Source organism: Haliotis cracherodii, unplaced genomic scaffold (genome assembly GCF_022045235.1).
Source record: "Haliotis cracherodii isolate W230 unplaced genomic scaffold, xgHalCrac1.p SCAF_14, whole genome shotgun sequence".
In the NCBI taxonomy this organism is placed as follows: Eukaryota; Metazoa; Mollusca; class Gastropoda; order Lepetellida; family Haliotidae; genus Haliotis; species Haliotis cracherodii.
This window is the reverse complement of record NW_027266269.1, coordinates 2893176-2918396: the sequence shown is the minus strand read 5'-3', so window position 1 is coordinate 2918396 and position 25221 is coordinate 2893176. Positions and strand designations below refer to the sequence as shown.

General features: G+C 42.8%; 1 protein-coding gene across 1 annotated transcript; it reads left to right on the top strand.

Annotated features, from left to right (window-relative positions):
- The first annotated feature begins 19201 nt into the window (after positions 1-19201).
- LOC139461326 (uncharacterized) lies at positions 19202-24933 on the top strand. Its single transcript, XM_071242944.1, has 4 exons — positions 19202-19259; positions 21379-21438; positions 22246-22437; positions 22887-24933. The coding sequence occupies exons 1-4, from the start codon at positions 19202-19204 to the stop codon at positions 23060-23062; spliced, it is 486 nt and encodes a 161-aa protein (XP_071099045.1). The 3' UTR covers positions 23063-24933.
- Positions 24934-25221: the final 288 nt, after the last annotated feature.

The window sequence follows — 25221 nt, the reverse complement described above, 5'->3', positions numbered from 1 at the left end:
TTAGCTCGTCAGGTGCCAGGACTATTCTCTCGTTTCATAAAATTGTATCACACGGGAACAAGTTTAGTACTCTTTATATCTAAAGTCTAGTTTAACCAAAAAAGGTTGTATCCATCAAAGCAGACAAAAATGACAAGCTTGATAAACATTCAAGGTGTAGGAATACATACTCTGGCGTAATATTAAATAGGTGATTGTTTAATTAATACACACAACTTAACATGCCCAGTAGCCAATCAACGGATCAAAAACAATGTCCTTAGGACCTGTCAATCAAGGCAAGAGGCGAGAAGAAGTGCATCAGTCAGACTGTTACCTGAACACATATATCCGGGAGAACGTGGCTGTTTCAAATGACATGGTCAGAATAAAATCGGATACAATAATATCATCGCTCACCAACATCACGTCAGCTAAGGCAAGAGTAAATTCGCAATTTATGCTATTTAGCAGATAAACGTACTGTGTCTCGTATAGAGCTAGGTTTCCTTGGACATGCACAACCACCATAACGAAATTAATCGTGAAGTTTTTATTGTTAGCTAATATTTTGATTTGTATATCAAATGTTTCCAGTGGGATGTCTTTCTGAATTTGGGAAACACCACAACTACCTATCAAACAAAATCTGCTGCTGGTTAATCTCACAACTTTCTTTTTTATTTATGTCATATACTGGCACATAAAACAGCTTATTTCACGCATCGTGATGTGGGCTGCGGCTATATTAAATTAAGGTTTAGTTCTACATCGCATGTCAATCTTGAAGCCTTGAAATGCTCCCCCTCAGTAAAATCCTATCGCGGGTTCTGCCCAAAATATATCTCCACATATACTTGTAATTACTTTGCAGTAACCGACATTGCATTTTGTAAGATATATACTCTTCGCAAAAAGAAACGCAAATCCAGATTTGTGAGAGGTAGGCAAATACATTAAAATGAGGAACCGTACATGGTATTGAGCCAGAATGTTGTGGAGAGAACACATTGTGATTGTAGTCATCTCAGTTATCGGTCATAGCAAAAGGTCCAAGGTGAAGGTCAGCTACCATAAATAACGCGTATATCTCCCTTTGGAATCGATAGCAGCCTGACATCTGCTGCCCATGGAAAAGACGAGTATGCGAATCACATCCAGGGGAATGGTAGCCCACTCGGCCTGCAACGCAAAAGCCAACTGCTGCAACGTCTGGAGTTGTGGTTGACATCGTTGTAGCCCTCTATCCAATTCATCACACAAGTTCTCTATCGGGTTCAAAATCGGGGATTTTGAGGGCCAGGGGAGAACATCAACGTTGTCATTATGTGGATAGGCCCTTGTGATGAGTGCTGTATGCGGACAAGCGTTGTCCTGATGGAATACACCATTGCCGTACAATTGGGAGGACGAGTGGTATGAGAATTTCGTTGATTGTCAGTGAGCCGTAAGATTGCCCTGGATATGGACCAAAACAGTCCTGCCATGATGGGAGATAACAGCCCACATCATAACGCTATCCCCACCAATCCCGTCCACACCCTGTACGCGGTTTCCGGCGTAACGTTCTCCCCGACATCTGTAGACCCGTGCTCTTCCATACCCTCGACAGAGGAGAAATCTTGATTTGTCGCTGAACCAGACATCTCTACAACGCAGTTGAGGCCATACCCTGTTTAGACGACACCAATGCAGTCGTTGTTGACGATGATGTCAACTCAATATGATGCGTCGAACAGGACGTTTTCCTTGTATGCCTGCTGTTCTCAAACGGTTCCGTACGGTCTGGAGATGTTGCGCAGTCCGGGTATTTGGGATGTGGTTGAGGTGGCTGTGGTCGTCCTTTCACATAGGTGGCGCAGTCGGATGCAGCGATTTGGGGCGGGGTCGGTTACTCTAGGTAGTACTGACTTTGGCCAATCACGTGCTGACAAATGCTGTTGAAACCGATCTCACAGCCTTATGATGGTGCTGGGCGCTGCATTAAAAAAACCTGGCTACAGCTGACCGGGATTCGTCTGCCTGCAAGCGGCCTATGGCATTGTTTCGTTGCACTTCTGTTAATCTTGGCATGTTGTTGAACTGTCACTGTTCGATTGACGCAGATGCCAGGCAATCAAGAACCCTGCACTTTAATGCCGTTCATAGTGCTGCTGCACGTGCAGTGAGTGAAGCTACTTGGTCCTTGTGTTAATGCACTGGGTACGTTTTCCGACAGGTACGTGTTTCCCTACTCATGGTTTGCATGTCCTTGTGATCATTTTGCAATTCTATCTTTTTAAGAGTATAATATGATGTATCATTGTTTAAAAATGCCTATGGCCTACAATGTAATAAATCTTCAGCATCCCATGCTTGAAGTAGAAGGCGAGTATGCTTGTTGACTAACCGGATCGGGTGGCCAGCCTCGCTGACGTCTTTGACACATGTCATCGTATCCCAATTTTCTGGATTGATGCTCATGATGTCAATCATCAGATCGTCTGGTCCAGACTCGATTATTTGCTGACCACTGTTATATAGCAGGAATTTTGCTGTGCGTGGCGTTGAACAACAAACAAACCAACTATAAATGGTAACGTCCACGGTTTCAAACAAGAGTATGATTTCGTACCGCCGATTGAACAATCAGAATCAAGTTTTTTTCGATATTATAGAATATCATAGCATCAACACATCTCACGAACATTAAGGCTCATTTCGAAAGTACGACCTACATTTCTACTGGAGACAGATTTATTTGGGTGCGTCATACTCACACCATGTATAATACGCTGATACCCTGACTACCAGCAAATGCTTCCTTCTGAAACCAGATAGAAACAAATGCATACAACTCGAGCATGTTTGTCATCTAGGTTTCAGGTTATGAGTGTCGTGTGTGTCTGTCTGTTTTAGTCGTGATAACTGCAGAAGTCCTACTCTCTGTAACACGAGGCAGTCAGGGAACTGTTGACATTTTAGTGTTGGACCAAACAGGAAACAAACAACACGCGACTTGATGTCAGCTTGACCTACCCAGATACACAAGTACAAGGTCAAACAGTGTCCTCAATAAATACAAAACTGACCTCCTGCCTTTTGCCTTGGTGCACCGTAAGAGTGGCCTATTATGCAAAACGGGAGTGACCCGTGGAAATATGCATGGATAAGATACAAAAAAACATATACATATTTAAACAATGCGCAAATTGTAGTCTGTATTGTCCTGGATGTTGGTCATGCATGGGCTAACACATGATACATTACAACGCTTTGTCATGTGTTTAGGATTACAATGGCGACGTAGATCATATCACATTTGATTATTTACCTGAAACAAACATGAATTCGTCTTAGTTACGTTCACCTGCCGTATATTACGTCATGCTCGCCCACAAATATGGTGAGCGAGGGGATATGGGGCTTACCGGATCGTTTCAAGATTGTTGACTTGATAAAGCAGTGTGTGTGTGAGAGAGTATGTGTGTCTGTTTGTGAGTGAGTGTGTGTGTGTGTGTGTGTGAGAGCGTTTGAATGTGTGCGTGTGTCTATGGGTGTGTCTGTGTAACTTTCAGTGTCTGTGTGTGAGCATGTGTGTGTGAGTGTATGTCAGTGTGTTCTTTTGCGCATGTGTGTCTGTGTGTGAGTGGGTGTGAGTATGTGTGTGTTTGTGTGTGTGTGTTTATCTGTATGCGTGATTGTTTGTGACTTATGCGTGTACGTCCGTCTCGGTGTATGCGTGTGTGTGTGTGTATTTATATATGTATGTGAGTGTGGGTTTGTGTATATTAGTATGTGTGTGTGTCTGTATCTGTGTGTCTATCTATATGTGTGAATGTGTATGCGCGTATGTGTGAGTATGTGTGTCAGTGTGTGTGTGATATTATGTGTGTATGTGTCTGTTTGTGTATATCTATGTATGTGAGGGTGCAAGGGTGAGAATGTGCATGAGAATATGTGTGGTTGTGTGAGTGTGTGTATGTTTTATCACTGTGTGTATGTGTGTGTATGTGTGTGAGTGTGTGTGTCATTTTCTCTGTGTGTGAGTGTGTGTGTGTGCCAGTGGGTGGGTGTTTTTTTTCTCTGTGTTTGAGTATGTGTGCATGTGTGTGTCTGTGAGTGTGTATGAGTGGGTGCGTGTTTTTTCTCTGTCTGTGAGTATGTGTGTGTGTGCCTTTGTCTCTGTGTGTGAGTATGTGTGTATGTGTGTGTATGTGTGTGATTGAGTGTGTTTGTCTCAGTGTTTGAGTGTGTGTGTGCTTGTGTGTGTGAGTGGGTGCGTGTGTTTGTTTCTGTGTCTGAGAATGTGTGTGTGTGGGTGTGAGTGGGTGTGAGGGGGTGTGTATATGTGTATGTGTGTGTGGTTGGGTGTGAGTGAGTGGGTATGAGTATGTACCTGCCTGTACTGTTCTGAAGCCGAATGTAAAGTGCTTACGCACTCTGATTCCATTCTGCAGTTTAACGGATACCAAACTCAGACTTAGTTTACCGCAAGTCTACCAGTCCTTTTTATACGTTAGATAAGTAGCATATTTTAACGTCGTTAGATACAATGCGTAATGGTGTATCAGCTTAATGTGAGAGTCCAACTTAGTGTAAAATAGTGACAAGTGTAACATCCGTCACAGTTATGGAACAGATTGGCTTAAATGCCCTGTCTCATCCATCAAACTGTGTTACATGAAATATACTTTAACATGTACAATATGCTGTCCCTGAAAACCTGTTTGCGATCACTGGTATCAAACATCTGTGTGAGATCAATCTGTGGCTGGCTACTCAATGGTGATGAGCTCAGGTCAGCTTATGACGGACTACGTTCCTGGTTGTAGTTCATTGTTAAGTTTCTCGTGCTTCGGCCGAGTTCACCTACGTCTGTGGCGATACTGTGTGGTGTGGCGTGTTTAATACTAAGTTTATTGTATAGAAAGCATTGACCGTAAGGATGTATTATGCTGCAACAAATTGCCATTGAGATCAATATACATAAGGTTAATTTGTTAAATAATTAACAGTAAAACCCTGTGCGCACGCATCTGGTTTTATTGGTTGCATTGGCGCACGTGTGGGGTAGCTTAACGTAAATATTCCATCTACATTCATTAGCTATATCAGGTATGTTAAATGCAGATTACAGGAGAGCCGTGTGTGCATGTTTATATTGTCACTTGTAATCGACATGCACGTGTGTGTGTCTGCTGATACCAGTCCGGGCTTATGCTTGTTTTATAGTGATAGTCCACTGAGACGTGATGCCAAAGTTTGAAATCTATACAGCAGTCAGACACATTATACTGACTCTGAACCGACCAGTCCTTGTGTGAACCCTTAGTACTGGGTGTAAGGCTGCGTAAGTGTGAGTGACTGAGTTGGGTTTAAGGCCGCTTTTAACAGTATTCCAGTTATATCACGGCGTGTCAGCTTACTGTGGGAGGAAAGCCCGAAGTGATGCAGGTTTCAGACGTTTACCACTTCGATGAAACCCACGAGCACGGGTATGGTGCTGACAAACCTAGAAACATAATCGGGGCGAAACGGGATTCAAACCCACAATCATAGGTTTCTGGCGTGCCTAATGGACGCAAGGCAGCGTAAGACGAGTAAGCAACATATGTTGGTCTGACGTGGCCTGGAATCGAACCACCCACCCTCCACACTTACTAATGCAGGGCTATAACGCGTACCATATCTTATAGTCTCGTGGTCTGACGTGGCCAGTGGATCGAATATCACCGACTTTCGACTTCTGGGACGACGATCGATGAAAACACCGCAGAGGCGTTTGGAGATTACTGCTGACTGCACATGCACACCACACCCCACTATCGGGTCCAGCATGTTAACCATTTCCATATACAGAAACAAGTCACTACTCAAGATTATATGTCGCTTCAGTGTCTACCTTGGGCTGTAATTAATTATACCACTCGAGTAACTCTTCTCATTCACAACTGCACGCATTTATATCCATGAGAGCTGACTCAAAGAAGAAGAAAAAGAAGAAGAAGGCTGGTATGCACAAAATAATTCTCAATACATTTGTTCCATTTGCATAGTGTATTTTCAAAACATAAATCATATGACATGGCAGCACTTTCCTGCACAAAAAAATATCAAACGCATCAAAGGGCTGGTTCATCCCAGCCACCTACTATGAACACATAAGCAATAATCAACTCATCTGTGTATACTGTGTCCTGTCAGATTGGCTCCCTGTCTAATTCACTTCCGTGTCATGCTGCTACAGCATTATCCTTCAGTTGTTATTACCCAGCCTACTTATGTTGATCTCTCTCTTGCATGCGAATGTTGTAACTGTAAATGCACCATATATGTTATATCATATCCAGGTTATTCATGTTCAGCCTTGCTTGTGTATGTTTCAGAATGTTTCAAAACGTTTCAGAACGTTACAGTAACAAAAAGAAGTTGATTTCCATAAATTGTGTGTACAATTTTGTGTCTGCTCAATAGTGATGTATTACGGCTGTGTCTGCTCAATGTGATGTAATACTTTTGAGTTTTTCCAAGCCTCTATTAGTTGTTTTCGTTTTCGTTTTCATGGAATGGTTCAGTATGGCTTCATGGTATCTAGTATTACGATGGATACATCAACTACTGTTCCTGCTATGTATTTATATTGCCTTTTACGGCACACGAGTCGGAGGACTTCTCATGTTCTTTGCACCAGTATCTCAGTTTTCCCGGATCCTGTCATAATACACATTCACATCCCTGTCATCCGCCTCCGCCTCTCTCCTGTAGCCCTTCCTCGTGTTGGCGGTGTACCAGGCCAATGACCAACACAGACTACAGAGGTCATTGGCAAGCTGGCTGGTTACCTCTTTGCTCTTGAACAGTTCCGTGTGGAAATCCAACCATTTCTTCTTGTGCAGTGCAGCATCTTTCTTCGTGCCAAACCTCTCATTGGCTGCGCTCCAGGCTGCTGCCACGGCCATCTGCTCATATACAGAACAGAATTCGTTGCTGAAGACACCAGAGCTGCAGAGGCTGTCGTAGTGGAGACGAACTTTCGACTCGTTTCGCTGAGCCTCGACCCTGTACCGCTTCATGGTTTCTGCTGCACGCCATGATGCATAGTATGCTATTTCCTTCATGACCTCGGCTGCCGTCGCCGGAATCTTTGACAGGGGGGCACAGTTGACATCTGGGTAGACAAAAACAGGATGAACAACACTTAAAAATAATGTTTTCTCATATAAGATGTGACTTGCATTACCGGATGATTTATTTCACTCGCATTTCACATGGCCCAATATTTAGCTTTCTAAAAAACTTCAGCTCTCACAACTTCAGCAATTACAACGAACCTCGTCTTCATTGCCACATTCATAGCGATATTGACTCTCATGGCAATAATGTCGACGTCACCAGTCCCTCAATGAACATAAGAGTTCCCCTTCGTTTTGATTGGATGAAAGGATATGCTGTCAAGGGACATGTGGTGACACGGGAATTATACCTGTAAATACCACCAGATACAAGGTGACATCAACTTCAGGATTCGGCCGAATCTTCACTACTGCAGACAGTCTTAAACGTTTGCGAGGCATGCCACATAACTACTTAAACGACAAAGTACCAGGCTACAATAAACTGATACGTCAATTACGGGTCACCATACATGTATCAATGCAACACTATCGCAACGCATCACCACACAACATACCACTTGTGTCGTGGTTGGGTGTCAAGGCCCTCTTCCTGTTTTTTGAAAGGGTATAAATATTAATTAGTCTGATAAGTATTTCAACCTTACGTATATACCGTGCGTCACGACGGGCTCTCGCTTGCAGGGTTGACGGGCGGAGTGGGAAGTAGTTAGACAGATTGGAGGAGGTAGATTAAGAGTCACGACGGGCTCTCGCTTGGTGGGTTGACGAGCGGAGTGGGTAATAGATAGACAGACTGGAGGAGGTAGATTAAGAGTCACGACGGGCTCTCGCTTGGTGGGTTGACGAGCGGAGTGGGTAATAGATAGACAGACTGGAGGAGGTAGATTAAGAGTCACGACGGGCTCTCGCTTGGTGGGTTGACGAGCGGAGTGGGTAATAGATAGACAGACTGGAGGAGGTAGATTAAGAGTCACGACGGGCTCTCGCTTGGTGGGTTGACGAGCGGAGTGGGTAATAGATAGACAGACTGGAGGAGGTAGATTAAGAGTCACGACGGGCTCTCGCTTGGTGGGTTGACGAGCGGAGTGGGTAATAGATAGACAGACTGGAGGAGGTAGATTAAGAGTCACGACGGGCTCTCGCTTGGTGGGTTGACGAGCGGAGTGGGTAATAGATAGACAGACTGGAGGAGGTAGATTAAGAGTCACGACGGGCTCTCGCTTGGTGGGTTGACGAGCGGAGTGGGTAATAGATAGACAGACTGGAGGAGGTAGATTAAGAGTCACGACGGGCTCTCGCTTGGTGGGTTGACGAGCGGAGTGGGTAATAGATAGACAGACTGGAGGAGGTAGATTAAGAGTCACGACGGGCTCTCGCTTGGTGGGTTGACGAGCGGAGTGGGTAATAGATAGACAGACTGGAGGAGGTAGATTAAGAGTCACGACGGGCTCTCGCTTGGTGGGTTGACGAGCGGAGTGGGTAATAGATAGACAGACTGGAGGAGGTAGATTAAGAGTCACGACGGGCTCTCGCTTGGTGGGTTGACGAGCGGAGTGGGTAATAGATAGACAGACTGGAGGAGGTAGATTAAGAGTCACGACGGGCTCTCGCTTGGTGGGTTGACGAGCGGAGTGGGTAATAGATAGACAGACTGGAGGAGGTAGATTAAGAGTCACGACGGGCTCTCGCTTGGTGGGTTGACGAGCGGAGTGGGTAATAGATAGACAGACTGGAGGAGGTAGATTAAGAGTCACGACGGGCTCTCGCTTGGTGGGTTGACGAGCGGAGTGGGTAATAGATAGACAGACTGGAGGAGGTAGATTAAGAGTCACGACGGGCTCTCGCTTGGTGGGTTGATGAGCGGAGTGGGTAATAGATAGACAGACTGGAGGAGGTAGATTAAGAGTCATGATAGGCTCTCGCTTGCTGGGTTGATGAGCGGAGTGGGTAGCAGATAGACAGATTGGAGGAGGTAGACTGAGAGTCATGACGGGCTCTCGCTTGCTGGGTTGACGAGCGGAGTGGGTAATAGATAGACAGACTGGAGGAGGTAGATTAAGAGTCATGACGGGCTCTCACTTGCTGGGTTGACGAGCGGAGTGGGTAGCAGATAGACAGACTGGAGGAGGTAGATTACGAGTGATGACGGGCTCTCGCTTGTTGGGTTGACGAGCGGAGTGGGTAGTAGTTAGACAGACTGGAGGAGGTAGATTAAGAGTTACACATAGAAGGCTGCACGACCAGTGATGTTTAGTTCAGTATGTTTGTTGTTTTACGCCGCACTGAGTAAAAGTGCAGCGCCATGACCGAATGACCTAGGTTTTAAAAGATATGGTGTAACCTTTATTAATAACTTAGATAAACAAAGACATACATCTTTACAAGTACACTCACGACATACTTGTATGTTAAAGAGGCCATAATACGCATATCTCCAATACATCTCCATCGCCCTATTGTGTACACATGAGGGTTTTTTTTTTTGTTTGACTGTTGTTTAACGCCAAACTCAGCAATATTACAGCTATATGACGGTGGTCTGTAAAATAATCGATTCTGGACCAAACAATCCAGTGATTGACATCATGAGCATCGATCCACGCAATTTGGGATCGATGACATGTATGAACCAAGTCAGCGAGTCTGACCACCTGATCCCGTTAGTCGCCTTTTACGACAAGCATAGTCGTCTTTTACGGCAAGTATGGGTTTCTGAAGACCTATTCTACCCCGTAATCTTTACGGGTCGCACATGAGGTAATTCGTCGAAATTCAAATTTGTCTCGTTGTTGGTTCAACACATCCTTTTCTAACTCATTAGTTATCTCTTTGTTGGCTACACACACATAGTTCTTCAGTTGTTTTTTTCAAATACCAGATTCTTGGCTGATGTTAAACCTCACGGAGGTGAAACTTTGCATTCAACTGGATAACCTGTGGATGCCATTCTGCCAGTCAAGTGCTGAATGATTACCTACTTTGATTTAAAGGCACACCTTCAGGATCCCCGGAGTCACCCTCATCTGGAAAGAGGAAATAAAATGACAATTCCACTTGGAACACAATATTCCATGTTGTTATAAAAAAGTCAATATAAGCCTAAGCTAATTTAATTATATCTGTACAATTATTTTATGATCCAGTTATCAGTATCCTTTACCTACATATCTAACTATCTTATAGATAGATTTATATATCCTATTGATCTTATATCTTTGGAGACGTTATCTACAGCTGGACAACACTTATGACCTGCTCGGGACAGTCGTCCACGTTTAATGCAACGTCAACAAAACGACCATATTCTGTCAGTGTATCCATAGAATCCATACCATGCTTCCACATTAACAGCTCGGACAATTTCTGGGGTAGAGACTATTTGGTGGCAGAATCGTACGCAATCGGTTGAGGGAGCATAGCATCCGTCCCTACGTCCAGCGATCCGCCCAAGTTTGCTTCCATTTCTGAGGTTCAGGCAAGACTAGGACAGAATACTGTTCACTGATAAGTCCAGGGTTCATCTGAACAGCTCTCATGGTTGAGCAAGAGTCTACAGGCATCTCCTCGGCTTTGATGTCCTAATTCACAATTTCCACGTGCATTTTAATGAACAGCCAACAATTTGAATGTCTGCGTGTTTATGGGAGACATGCTACTTAAACACGTGGATCTATGAACAGCAGTGTTTAGCTATCAGGTGTTCCTAAAAAAAAACTTTTAACTGGAAATAAGGCTTATGCAATGTCATGCCTTGCTGAAAATCAACATCTATCCGCCGTCGGTATGCTGCAAACAGGATTTTCACCGAAGTGGTAAACGTCTGAGACCTGCATCACTTCGGGCTTTCCTCCCACAGTAAGCTGACACGCCGCGATATAACTGGAATAGTGCTAAAAGCGGCGTTAAAACCAAACTCACTCACTCACTCACTAAAGAGGCTGTACATGATATGGATATCTCATATAAGAAATAAACGACTCGTGGTCGTTGTTAATTGGAGACTAAGTCACTCGGGGCTGCACCCCACCTGGTTTATTCTCCCTGCAGTGTTTTACTGTACGCGGGGCGGCCAGGTAGCCTAGTGGTTAAAGTGTTCTCTGGTCACGCCGAAGACACGGGTTCGCTTCCCGACATGAGTGCAATGTGTGGAGCTGGAATATTGCTTAAAGCGGCGTAAAACCACACTCACTCACTCAGTAAGTTTTCTGTACGTTGGTTGGTTTGTTGTTTTACGCCGCATTCAGCAATATTCCAGCTTCATGACGGCGGTCTGTAAATAATCGAGTCTGTACCAGACAATCCAGTGATTAAAATCATGAGAATCGATCCACGCAATTGGGATCGATGACACACATCAACCAAGTCAGCGAGCCATTAGTCGCCTTTTACGACAAGCATAGTCGCTTTTTACGGTAATCCTAGATTGCTGAAGACCTATTCTAGCCCGGATCTTCTCGTCGCTTTTTTCTCAAACAGTCTCCAGGCTGTCAAAAACCCAACAACCTCAGAGCTGTTGAAACAATATATCACAAGGCGCTTATTAGAGTAACACCGGTCTGGTTGGAGCCAAGCGAGCTGGTCACCTGGGTAATATCTGAATATGATACAGAAGATATTAATGATGACATCACGTTATGTTGATTAGTCAGACTTGTATTTACTTTGTGTATCGTGATCAGTAAACATAAGTGTAGTAAACGGATGCTCAGCAGCCAGTGTATGACAAGAGTGATTGGAATAAAAACTCAATATTTCTACTTGGTTGTGTGAAAAATGAATTATACTCCACGAGGAAAACGTACGTGTACTGCTGACACGCCAGATCACACATCAACACAATGTAGAATTTAGGTGTCACTCGTGTTCTTCCAGAATTAGATATATTGAAATTAAATCATGACAACACGTATCAGGGAAGTCAGAGAGGTTTGACTGACACACTCTTTATAGCACCCGTGAAGATCCTGGTTAAAATCGATCTTCAGCATCGAATGCTTATCTAACGGGGTCGGTTTGTCAGTCTCCCTGACTTGGTTGATGCGTGTCATCGTATCCCAATTACGTAGACTGATGCTCATGAGGTCGTGATTCCGCCGTGATATTGCTTGGACAATCCCGAGTGCGGCGTTCAACAACTAACAAAATGATGTGAATCACTGGATTGCCTGGTCCAGACAAGCAGATATACAAACACGTCGTAAGGGAAATAGTGTTATGACAGATGTACAAACACGTCGTAAGGGAAGTAGTGTTATGACAGATGTACAAACACGTCGTAAGGGAAATAGTGTTATGACAGATCCACAAACACGTCGTAAGGGAAATAGTGTTATGACATATACACAAACACGTCGTAAGGGAAATAGTGTTATGACAGATGTACAAACACGTCGTAAGGGAAATAGTGTTATGACAGATGTACAAACACGTCGTAAGGCACATAGTGTTATGGCAGATATACAAGCACGTTGTAAGGGAAATAGCGTTAATATATATCTGTGTTTTTTTTTAAATGAATCGGCGATAGGACATATATACATATGAATGATCAAGATGAATATTGCTTTAATGAATACACATATATGTGATTAATGGAGTTCTGATAAATATACATGTGCTTTAGGGAGTTATGAAAAATATACATATATGTGATTAATAGAGTTATGATAGATATACATACATGTGATTAATAGAGTTATGATAAATATACATAGATGTGATTAATGCAGTTTTAATAAATATACATATATGTGATTAATGGAGTTATGATAGATATACATAGATGTGATTAATGGAGTCATGATAGATATACATATATGTGATTAATGGAGTCATCATAAATATACATAGATGTGATTAATGGAGTCATGATAAATATACATAGATGTGATTATTGGAGTCATGATAGATATACATATATTTGATTAATGCAGTTTTGATAAATATACATATATGTGATTAATGCAGTTTTGATAAATATGCATATATGTGGTAATTGTTATTGTTACGTGTAGTGGGACATTGCGGATATGTTTGTCTGCACTTCAGCCATGGTATTAGTCAGCATTGTAAGCCCCGTGAGGCTGTGACACCTGGATACATTTAGGTAGGAGGAAGAACTGTATATCATACGATGTTGATAACCCACACCGTATTTCCTCTAACACGCGTCTGGTGTTTTATAAACGTATGTGTTATGGGTGAAACGCAGTATCAGGGGGCTTAGGTAGATTATCACTGCATCAGGGGACTCGGGTAGATTCTCACAGTATCAGGGGACTCGGGTAGATTGTCACAGCATCAGGGGGCTCGGGTAGATTGTCACAGCATCAGGGGGCTCGGGTAGATTGTCACTGCATCAGGGGGCTCGGGTAGATTGTCACAGCATCAGGGGGCTCGGGTAGATTGACACTGCATCAGGGGACTCGGGTAGATTGTCACAGCATCAAGGGACTCGGGTAGATTGTCACTGCATCAGGGGGCTCGGGTAGATTGTCACAGGATCAGGGGACTCAGGTAGATTGTCACAGCATCAAGGGACTCGGGTAGATTGTCACAGCATCAGGGGGCTCGGGTAGATTGTCACAGGATCAGGGGACTCGGGTAGATTGTCACAGGATCAGGGAACTAGGGTAGATTGTCACAGGATCAGGGAGCTCGGGTAGATTGTCACAGCATCAGGGGGCTCGGGTAGATTGTCACAGCATCAGGGGACTCTGGTAGATTGTCACAGCATCAAGGGACTCGGGTAGATTGTTGGGGACAGCAAGTAGGGCACAAATGTGCCATCTACATATTAGAAATTGGCTGTACAGAGGTACTTCCCTCAGGCAGACAAACCGATGATGTATTTCAGTCTGTTTACATAAAGAGACATACAATACAGCATAGAATCACGTTCAGGTGTAATGAGAGACTCTCTACGCAGAGTATACACACATAGAGAGACATACAATACAGCAGTAGAATCACGTTCAGGTGTAATGAGAGACTCTCTACGCAGAGTATACACACATAGAGAGACATACGATATAGCAGTAGAATCACGTTTGGGTGTAATGAGAGACTCTCTACGCAGAGTATACACACATAGAGAGACATACGATACAGCATAGAATCACGTTCAGGTGTAATGAGAGACTCTCTACGCAGAGTATACGCACATAAAACAAACAAACTACAAGGCGTGGACCAGACATAAGGAGGACACTGGCATATAGTTCATTTTGTTTGAGCCTTGTAGTGAACTGCTGTTTGAAAGGCAGGTTAAAGAGGTTTATTGTCGACATAATGCATTGCCTTTATGTCTATATAGTGATCGTTCACGCTACTGATTGTGAGCACATTTGTCTACTCCATGCTGTGAATATAAACCGACAATGCCGGAGAAAAGTCAGTCTCTATTACATGTCGAGACAGACTTTATTGAGCGTCAAGGGCAAAATATTGGTTGATCACTGAACATCAGTTTAGGCACAAGGTGTTTGCGGGTAAAGGAAAGCATGCACTCCTCTACCAGTAAAAGTAAGTGTCTGTTTGTTGCCTCACGCCGAAGAGATGTAACCCTGATAAGGTATTCCCTGTATAATGGGCAGTGTTGAAAATCATAAAAAACGGGTGTTGGATCGTAAATATGTGTAAGTTTCCCTAAGATCGAGAACGGGTGTTGGATCGTAAATATGTAAAAGTTTCCCTAAGATCGAGAACGGGTGTTGGATCGTAAATATGTGTAAGTTTCTCTAAGATCGAGAACGGGTGTTGGATCATAAATAAGTGTAAGATTCCCTACAACCGAGAACGGGTGTTGGATCGTAAAGATGTGTAAGTTTCTCAAAGACCGAGAACGGGTGTTGGAACGTAAAGATGTGTAAGTTTCCCTAAGATCGAGAACGGGTGTTGGATCATAAAGATGTGTAAGTTTCCCAAACACCGAGAACAGGTGTTGGATCATAAAGATGTGTAAGTTTCCCAAAGACCGAGAACAGGTGTTGGATCGTAAAGATGTGTAAGACAGGGGGCGGACGGGTAGCCCAGTGGTTGAAGCGTTCGCTCGTCACGCCGAAGACCCGGGTTCGATTCCTGACATGGGTACAGTGGGTGAAGCCCATTTCTGGTGTCCCCCGCCATGATATTGCTGGAATATTGCTAAAAGCGGCATAAAACCATACTCACTCACTCCCTAAGACAGAAAACGGGCGTTGGATCGTGAGTCACCATAGCGTGAGGCAAGGTAACGGTAAAACGAGACAGCGGTCGCACTATAGCGCGGTAATTGACCGGATGGTAGAGCTCGGCTGCACCTGGTTAACTGCATAGTTGCCTATCATTTTGATAAGAAAGTTGACCTAAAACACTATTTCGTGTTTCTTGGAATTAGAGTACCGGGAACTTAATTTGCACCGAAGGAGCATTAGGATTTACAAACTGTCCCAGTAAGTGTTCCTTTTGATTTGATTTGTGAGTGTTTTGTACACACTGTTATTAGGCAGGGAGTTGTGTCCAGTGTGGTTTCGCCTCACACTGACAAGTGTTCAGTGTTTATATTGCCACGCCCTCCATGTATCTCACAGCGCCTTCCACATTCAGTTGGGTGTGTCCTATCTATATATACTTGGTAAACTGAAATATGTAGGCGAGTAAACACATTTTAGAAGGTAACGTGGGCGATTTATTATTCAACCAAAAGTTATCACTGATCCGAGCTTATTTCGTGATCAAATGTGCACAACATTGTCCTCGAAAAGCCATACCCTCAGAATAGACGTGAACGTTGGCGTTTGGTGTGACCTATTCACTTGCCTCTGAATGTGTTTTTCATCACAATACAGATTTGGGCATAGACAGAATATGTTATATCAACCATAGGGGCATGAGTATAGTCGGTACGTCGTATATCAACCATCGGGGTATGAGTATAATCGGAAAGTGTTATATCAACCATAGGGTCATGGTTAAAGTCGGAACGTGTTATTTCAACCATAGGGGCATGGTTATAGTCGGAACGTGTTATATCAACCATAGGGGCATGGTTATAGTCGGAAAGTGTTATATCAACCATAGGGTCATGGTTAAAGTCGGAACGTGTTATTTCAACCATAGGGGCATGGTTATAGTCGGAACGTGTTATATCAACCATAGGAGCATGGTTATAGTCGGAACGTGTTATATCAACCATAGGGTCATGGTTATAGTCGGAACGTGTTATATCAACCATAGGAGCATGGTTATAGTCGGAACGTGTTATATCAACCATAAGGGCATGGTTATAGTCGGAACGTGTTATTTCAACCATAGGGGCATGGTTATAGTCGGAACGTGTTATATCAACCATAGGAGCATGGTTATTGTCGGAATGTGTTATATCAACCATAGGGGCATGGTTATAGTCGGAACGTGTTATATCGACAATAGAGGCATTGTTATAGTCGGGACGTGTTATATCAACCATAGGGGCATGGTTATAGTCGGAACGTGTTATATCAACCTTAGGGGCATGGCTATAGTTGGAAAGTGTTATATCAACCATAGGGGCATGGTTATAGCCGGAACGTGTTATATCGACCATAGAGGCATGGTTATAGTCGGAACGTGTTATATCAACCATAGGGGCTTAATTATAGTCGGAACGTGTTATATCAACCATAGGGGCATGGTTATAGTCGGAACGTGTTATATCAACCATAGGAGCATGGTTAAAGTCGGAACGTGTTATATCGACAATAGAGGCATTGTTATAGTGGGAACGTGTTATATCAACCATAAGGGCATGGTTATAGTCGGAACGTGTTATATCACCCTTAGGGCCATGGTTATAGTCGGAACGTGTTTTATCATCCAAAACTGGCTCCCACAGGAGATATCGCTTGAACTCATCCAAGCGATATCTACACCACCTGTAGATATCGCTGCAATGAAATTACATCACTAATAGCTCTGCTACTGAAGCTGTTTTCAGAGGCATAGTTATAGTCGGAACGTGTTATATCAACCATAGGGGCATGGTTGTAGTCGGAACGTGTAATATCAACCATAGGGGCATGGTTATAGTCGGAACGTGTTAAAATCAACCATAGGGGCATGACTATAGACGGGAGGTGGTTTATCAATCATAGGGGCATGACTATAGTCGCAAAGTGTTATATCAACCATAGGGGCATGATTATTGTTGGAACGTGGTATATCAACCATAGGGGCATAGTTATTGTCGGAACGTGGTATATCAACCATAGGGGCATGGTTATAGTCGGAACGTGGTAAATCAACCATAGGGGCATGGTTATAGTCGGAACGTCGTATATCAACCATAGGGGCATGAGTATAGTCGGAACGTGTTATATCAACCATAAAGGCATGGTTATAGTCCGAACGTGTTACATCAACCATAGGGGCATGGTTATAGTCCGAACGTGTTATATCAACCATAGGGGCATGGTTAAAGTCGGAACGTGTTATATCAACCATAGGGGCATGAGTATAGTCGGAACGTGATATTTCAACAATATGGGCCTGGCTATAGTCGGAACGTGTTGTATCAACAATAGGGTCATGGTTATAGTCGGAACGTGTTATATCAACCATAGGGGCATTGTTATGGTCGGAACATGGTATGTCAACCATAAGGGCATTGTTATGGTCGGAACATGGTATGTCAACCATAGGGGCATGGTTATAGTCGAAAGGTGTTATATCAACCATAGGGGCATGGTTATAGTCGGACCGTGTTATATCAACCATAGGGGCATGGTTATAGTTGGAAAGTGTTATATCAACCATAGGGGCATGGTTATAGTCGGAACGTGTTGTATCAACCATAGGGGCATGGTTATAGTCGGAACGTGATAAATCAACCATAGGGTCATGACTTTAGACAGGAGGTGGTTTATCAACCATAGGGGCGTGGTTATAGTCGGAACGTGTTATATCAACCATAGGGGCATGGTTATAGTCGGAACGTGATACATCAACCATAGGAGATTGGATATGAGTTGGAGTGTGTTATATCAACCATAGGGGCACGGTTATAGAAGGAACATGGTAAATCAACCATAGGGGCACGGTTATTGCCGGAACGTGTTATATCAACCATAGGGGCATAGTTATAGCCAGAACGTGTTGTATCAACCATAGGGGCATGAGCATATTCGGAACGTGGTATATAAACCATAGGGGCATGGTCATAGTCGGAACGTGTTATATCAACCATAGGGGCATGGTGAAACACAACACTAGTCTCTCCTGAAAATGGCATCAGATTGTCCCCTGATTGTGTGACAGATTGTCCCCTGAGTGTGCAACAGATTGTCCCCTGATTATGCGACAGATTGTCCCCTGAATGTGTGACAAATTGTCCCCTGATTGTGTGACAGACTGTCCCCTGAATGTGTGACAAATTGTCCCCTGATTGTGTTACAGACTGTCCCCTGAATGTGTGACAGATTTTCCCCTGATGGTGTGACAGGTTGTCCCCTGAATGTGTGACATATTGTCCCCTTATTGTGCAACAGTTTGTCCCCTGAATGTGTGACAGATTGTCCCCTGATTGTGTGACAGACTGTCCCCTGAATGTGTGACAGATTGTCCCCTGAATGTGTGACAGATTGTCGTCTTGCTCTTGCATAACAAAGGGCACAATATATGTGGACAATATTGATACGCACAATAAAGACTTACAAAATGAGAAAAGGCTGACTTGTTGCTGCTTTGTGCCAACGGACGCATAAACTTTTACCTCCAATGTTCAGTCTAATTAACATTCAAATTTAAAACTTAAAGTTTCAGACAGCCTGGGGATGGCACAAGTGAGAGTCTATAACCAGCTTGATGATGACGGTAAGTTTAGCTGAGACATATATGACCAAATTAGACAACCCAGGATCAGCTGGGACCTTGATGTTGACGGTTAGGCTAACTCAGGTCTAACGCCACCATGTGTAACTGACCCTCAGCTGGTATCTTAGTGGTGATGGTAAAACGAGCCCAGGTTTATGAGCGGCTTTAGAAACACATTGTTAGTGGTGACAGCTAAACTAGCTAGGATATGATGTGAAATACTGCACAACATTGAATACACGCTAAGATAGTGACATTGTATGTTATGTTTCATAATGATGAGTGAAATATTCTTCATTTCAGGCCACACGGTTTATGACGCAGTAGAAAAAGGTGAGAATCATGGACTCAACATATCCGGAACTCCTTTGCAGTCATTAATGCCACATTTCAAATTTGATATTGAATCAAACTGACACACGCTACCCTGGATTTCTGGAGTGAAACATAGCAGAGATTATAATTATGGTGATTACTTTAATAACAACATAAAGGCTGTAAGAGAACATCAGCACAGAACAGACCCCAAACCATCATGTGCCAGTTGTACAAGGTCCACTATCAGAAAGGTCACGAGGAAATAGCAGGGCAAACTAGACCCCCAACCATCATATGCATCGTACATGTCCACTTTAAACAGGAAAGCACAATATGCAAAATAGAATCAGTTATCGTTCACTCAAGCTACATGTACCACCTGCATGTTTCATTCTTTAAATGATCCTGTGATGGAGCTTTTATATTGCTTTATGGAAAGAAGCAATCTGTTTTCTCAAACACAATTGGATGAACCGTGGGGATCTATAAATGCATAGTTTCAACGTATACCTGATTGCTGGAAATTGAGCACTGTCACAGCAATTGGTTTCTCAACCATCAAGATGTTGGCGGCATCTTACATGGCTTCTGGCTTGTTTGACATATGACTCGATGTCATGCAGGTCAAGGTCTACCACGCTTAACAAACTTTAAACAAAGTAATGGGAATTTAAAAACACGAATAATGCATTATATCTTAGGAGGGGCCTCCATCTCATCCACTGTATGGTCACCTCCCATAAGTTCAAGGTTACTAGATATCAACTTATGAAACTTCAATTCACCTTTGGATTTATTTCATTAACGATATATGCATTTACCAATCACGATTGAGAGGTATGAGTTATATTTTAAAGGTCTGTCATGTCAAATAAATGTGTCAAATAACAAGATCACGTTGAAGTTCATTCCCTCGTGAAATGACGCAAAATGTTCATTTCAGAAAGTATCATTAGCAAAGTATAGAGTAGTAATACTTGTAAACCACCTGAAGTTGAATCAAGTGGAGACGGGAACTTCTGTTTCAAAGTTGTACTGCAGAGGTCTTGTGTTTTTCCGAACCAGAAGTCCTGATGTTATGTACAGTAGCCTACGGTTATATCGAATTCGAGGGAACCACTGATTGTAGTTCGTAATAACCGTAGTTCGTTATAAGCATACATACAGCAGATATACAGCAAATGGTCGGGACTAGGAACCAGAAGTCCTGATGTTATGTACAGTAGACTACGGCTATAACGAACTCGAGGGGACCACTGATTTTAGTTCGTAATAACCGTAGTTCGTTTTAAACATACATACAGCATATATACAACAAATGGTCGGGACTAGGAATAAGTTCGTTATATCCGTCAGTTCGTTATAAGCGTGTTCGTTATAAACGTAGTTTACTGTATATACTTCTGACGCTGTAAAGAGCTGTGGAAGCATAAAGCTTCCTATTTCACAGCTTTGGACATGCATTGTTCACAATTGTAAGTGATGTTATTATACAGCTCATAGCTGTGACATTCTGTTTCAAATTCCGTCTGAGGTAAACTGTCATCTGATGTGGTAAAAGTTGTTATGGTCCATAAAAAATGGTTTCAATGGAATGTTTGGCGCAATCCGCAAATGTTGGGGATGTGGTCGCTTCTGCATTTGAGTATCCGCCCCCTTGCCAGCGCCGTAGTACATACCACACGTGAGATAGACACCTTAACAGAGCAGGCTCAGATCAGTAGTGCACGTTGGGGATATGGTCATGGTAAGGCAACAATAAGTACCTCTCTTTGCTTCCTACATTGTGTGCTTAAGATGGGCACATCATCTCAGATCAGTTGTGCACGTTGGGGATATGGTCATGGTAAGGCAACAGTAAGGACCTCTCTTTGCTTCCTTCATTGTGTGCTTAAGATGGGCACATCAGCTCAGATCAGTAGTGCACGTTGGGGATATGGTCATGGTAAGGCAACAGTAAGGACCTCTCTTTGCTTCCTTCATTGTGTGCTTAAGATGGGCACATCAGCTCAGATCAGTAGTGCACGTTGGGGATATGGTCATGGTAAGGCAACAATAAGTACCTCTCTTGGCCTCCTACATGGTGTGCCGAAGATGGGCACATCGTCTCACATCAACTCGTCTGTAATTTCAGTTTTCTACAACGTGTATTCTGTCCTGTGCATGTTGCAGTCTACAGCCATGTTCATCACAGGTAAGCAATAACACGAGTATGAACTGTGAAATGTGCATTCCATCGTTGGGTGTATGAACTTGTCTTGGTCCACAACAACACTTGTCAGATGACATATGTATCACACGCCTCACTTAAACCAATCTCAGAATATGCATTGCCCGCTTCAAGACCAATCTTGCCAAATGGGTTTTACATGTTGTAAGCACTGCGTAAAAATTATCAATGACGTTATGAATTCAGTATCTGTTGGTATGTTAAACCTTTGTATTGCTCCTTCTGCTTCTACACTGCTTTTACATTGTGGTTGACACTACTTTTCTCAAATCAACTGTTTAAAATGTCATAATTGTTACTCAAATTAGTAGAAAATACCTAGTTGAAAATCACCATCGAATTATCAGAGCCCATGGATGTTTACCTATGTGAGTATGCAGGGTCATGTTGTGATTACAGCCTGAAATAGGCCCCAACAGCCTGTACGTGATCGGGATTGTTGACTTGACAGAGTGCATGTCATTGTACCAATGACGTGGTGATATAATCAAACACCGCTTATCTGATGCAGACTATTTTCTTTAAACATCAACGTCATATAATTGGACCACTACTGAATCCGCCGATAAAGGAAACAACAAATATGATCATGAGCGATATGAAAAGTAATCAACACATCTGTTCCAGTTTTAACAAGCTTGACTTGAATTAGTCTCTCTCATTTGACTGAATTGATAATTCTGCAATGGATCAGAGTCCTGTCTTGGATTCGAGTCTTGCGCTTTTTTTTGAAACAGTGCAGTTTCACTCTCCACTTTTTGTATATTGCAGCTGCAGTGTACTTCAAGGACTGTCCTGACAATATCAAGCTAAGTATATATCTGATTGTGCAAGCTACACTCATCGTCATCATCCCCAGCCTGCTGTGCAGTGTGTTCAGATATGGCGTCAGTATGACGTGGGTGAACTACTACTCCGCATGTGTCATAGTAGGACTTCTGTGCACTGCTTGTTTGATCGCAGGTTCGTCAGCTAACATGTTTCTTTTAATAAGATGTAAGATCTAGGGTCAGCTGTATCACACTGGCTTGTTGATATTAGTGCCAAACTGGTCCCATTTTGGCTCTGACCAGACGCAGGAGGTACTGTGGTCACATTCTGACACAAAGCTGCTTTAAGTGACACGTGTTAAGATCTGTTTTCACATCATTGAAGCACATTCAGCGGAGATATCTCCCAAAAGCCATTAGCTTATTAAGACTTTAGGTTTCATACGTAGCATATGAGAGTACACATCATTTAACTCATTGATGATTATCCAATTAAACAGTAACGGACATTTTTTTACAACACCTTGGCATGCTCTCTTAAAGGAGTAAATATTTAAAAAAATAACAACTTGCCAAAATAGTTTCCATGAGTATTATTTCTATAATCATATGCCACTGATACATGTTGTGTTCTGATTCCAGGAAGTTACTGGCTTGACGTGGCTGAGTGCAAGTCGTCCACGTTATACAGCATTGCTCGCGGGTTCATTGTAACCACCTGGCTGTTTAATAGTGTCTTCTTGGTTTTCTCATTGGTATACCGCTGCTGTTGCAAGAGGTATAGGGACATTGGAGAACATTGTTACTTAAGATCCTGATAATAATATTGTGACGTATTTTCAGAAATAGCATTAAGCAAATCAAATGGTAATAAACCATATCATAAGTGCACTGATTAAAGTTTCACCACAAATACACGCTTTGAAGTGGTTAAGAAGAGGCAATGCAATACTACTGATTTTGTTCATTCTCTAAGAAATCATTGCAGTGTCCAAACAATCACAACAATTAATGAACTTGTTGCCAGTAGTCACTATTATGATTCACAGTATTCACCCTGTAAAAGAATACATAAAAGTGGTACAAAAACAAAATTAAGACTCCCATCTTATGCATACGAAATGCTATTGCATCAATATGGTGTAATCGTGGATGACAAAACTCATTTAACAACTGCAAATACCAGTCTCAAAGAAAGGACGTTTTGAGTGACACAGAAAGCATTTGAGACAAGTGAGTGAGTGAGTGAGTTGGGTTTAACGCCGCTTTTAACAGTATTCCAGTTATATCACCGCATGTCAGCTTAATATGGAAGGAAAGCCCGAAGTGATGCAGATATCAGACGTTTAGGGCTTCAGTGAACCCCACGAGCTTGGTGCTGACAAACCTAGAAACATAATCGGGCCGAACTGGGATTCGAAACCACAATCATAGGTTTCTGGCGTGCCCAAGGGACTCAACTCTGCACGGAAGATCGCGGCGCCTTAGACGACTGGGCCACCCGTGCCCCAATTTGAGACTAGTTGAATCAGTAGAAGTCAATGGATTTTTTCCACAAACTCATGGTATTACCACTGATTGCTAATGTTTTAAAAAAAAAATTATTATGGCTTGAATCGTAAAAGGGACTCTCTGGGAAATGACATTGCCATGTTTATTTATAGCAGTTGATTGACAACAAAACTCCCCACCATGTTTGCCTCAACATAAGGTTGAATCTATGTGGTAGGAAAATTAAAGTACTTCACACATGAATTCTGCAGAAATTTCAGAAAGAATGTCCTCAAATGAACTGCCCTAGGAATAAAAAATCAAACTGATGTGGATGAAGAGCAAAATGAGTACTCCAGAGTACCCTGGCGATAGTTTTATGTGGCAGTGGTTTTGTTATCAGCAGTAGTCCTGTTTGCAACTGGCAGCTATTCTTCGAGGGGCTCGTTGTACAAATGTATACTGAACCAAATTAAAAACTTCACAATCCTAAAATTTGAACATTTGGACCAGTTATCATTGTGGGCCCTTATTGTGTACTTAAACAGTAATGGCCACGTATTGTCTTCAGATAACACCCGTGTTTTTGCAGGTGATCAAAATCATGTGCACAGCACTATAGTGGCAAAATTGTTTTTTCACGTACAACTGGCTACGTGGCCATAATACCGCACGTGTTTTCAGCCACACCTTTTAGCAGTCATAAACAAAAAAAGAATAACACAAGAAAACAAACTTCTTTACGAACATTTGTCATGACACCCCTTTCAAATGTGCAACGTGAACGTGCCATCGGCATGTTGCAGACGTGAACGTCCGTAGCTGAAGTCGCAAGGACGATGTGTTGTAGTCGACGGACTGTTTATGATTTACAGACGCGTCTAAAGCAAACGGGTACCACCGCTGATAACAGCAATTTTGACAAGGAATTTCCTTCAGAATGCGGGAATCAATGTTAAAGGCTGGCCGTCAAGGTCCCCCCAACCTCAATCCCTTCGAACACGTCTGGGATGCTTTTGGCAGAAGTCTGTGCACTCTCCAGAACCAACCACAGAATTTGCAAGATCTCGGCACCGTCTTGCAGCAACAGGCGGAGGCGTTGTGTGGCAGTTGTCAACGCACATGGTGGCCAAACACGCTACTGAACTTGTGTGCCATCAGATTCTCGTGCTTGGGACTTTTGATTTAAACTGTTGATGTTATTACCGAATACCGTAGGTGCTTGGAACAAATTATGATTACCACCGTTAATTAAAATCCTTCTTTGGACATTAATGATTAAAAATTACCTTCTCTGATACATTTGTCCGTTGTTTATCATATATGGGATTACTTTAAAAAATGTGAAGTTTTTAATTTGACTCAGTATAAAATTATATCAAGCTTTGACCTTGGGGTTATTGTTTAACAGGCACACAGCGTTACGGAGAGTATATGATCAGCCATATCCCTTCTGGAGGCCGTAGGTCTGCTCGTAGGTGTTGAA

What these genes read in the sequence shown, in the direction of transcription:
- LOC139461326 (XM_071242944.1), top strand. Translation starts at nt 19,202, where the DNA reads ATGATGAGTGAAATATTCTTCATTTCAGGCCACACGGTTTATGACGCA. An exon ending in TACAGCCATGTTCATCACAG is followed by an intron (nt 21,439 to 22,245) that starts GTAAGCAATAAC and finishes TGTATATTGCAG; the next exon opens with CTGCAGTGTACTTCAAGGAC. An exon ending in CACTGCTTGTTTGATCGCAG is followed by an intron (nt 22,438 to 22,886) that starts GTTCGTCAGCTA and finishes TTCTGATTCCAG; the next exon opens with GAAGTTACTGGCTTGACGTG.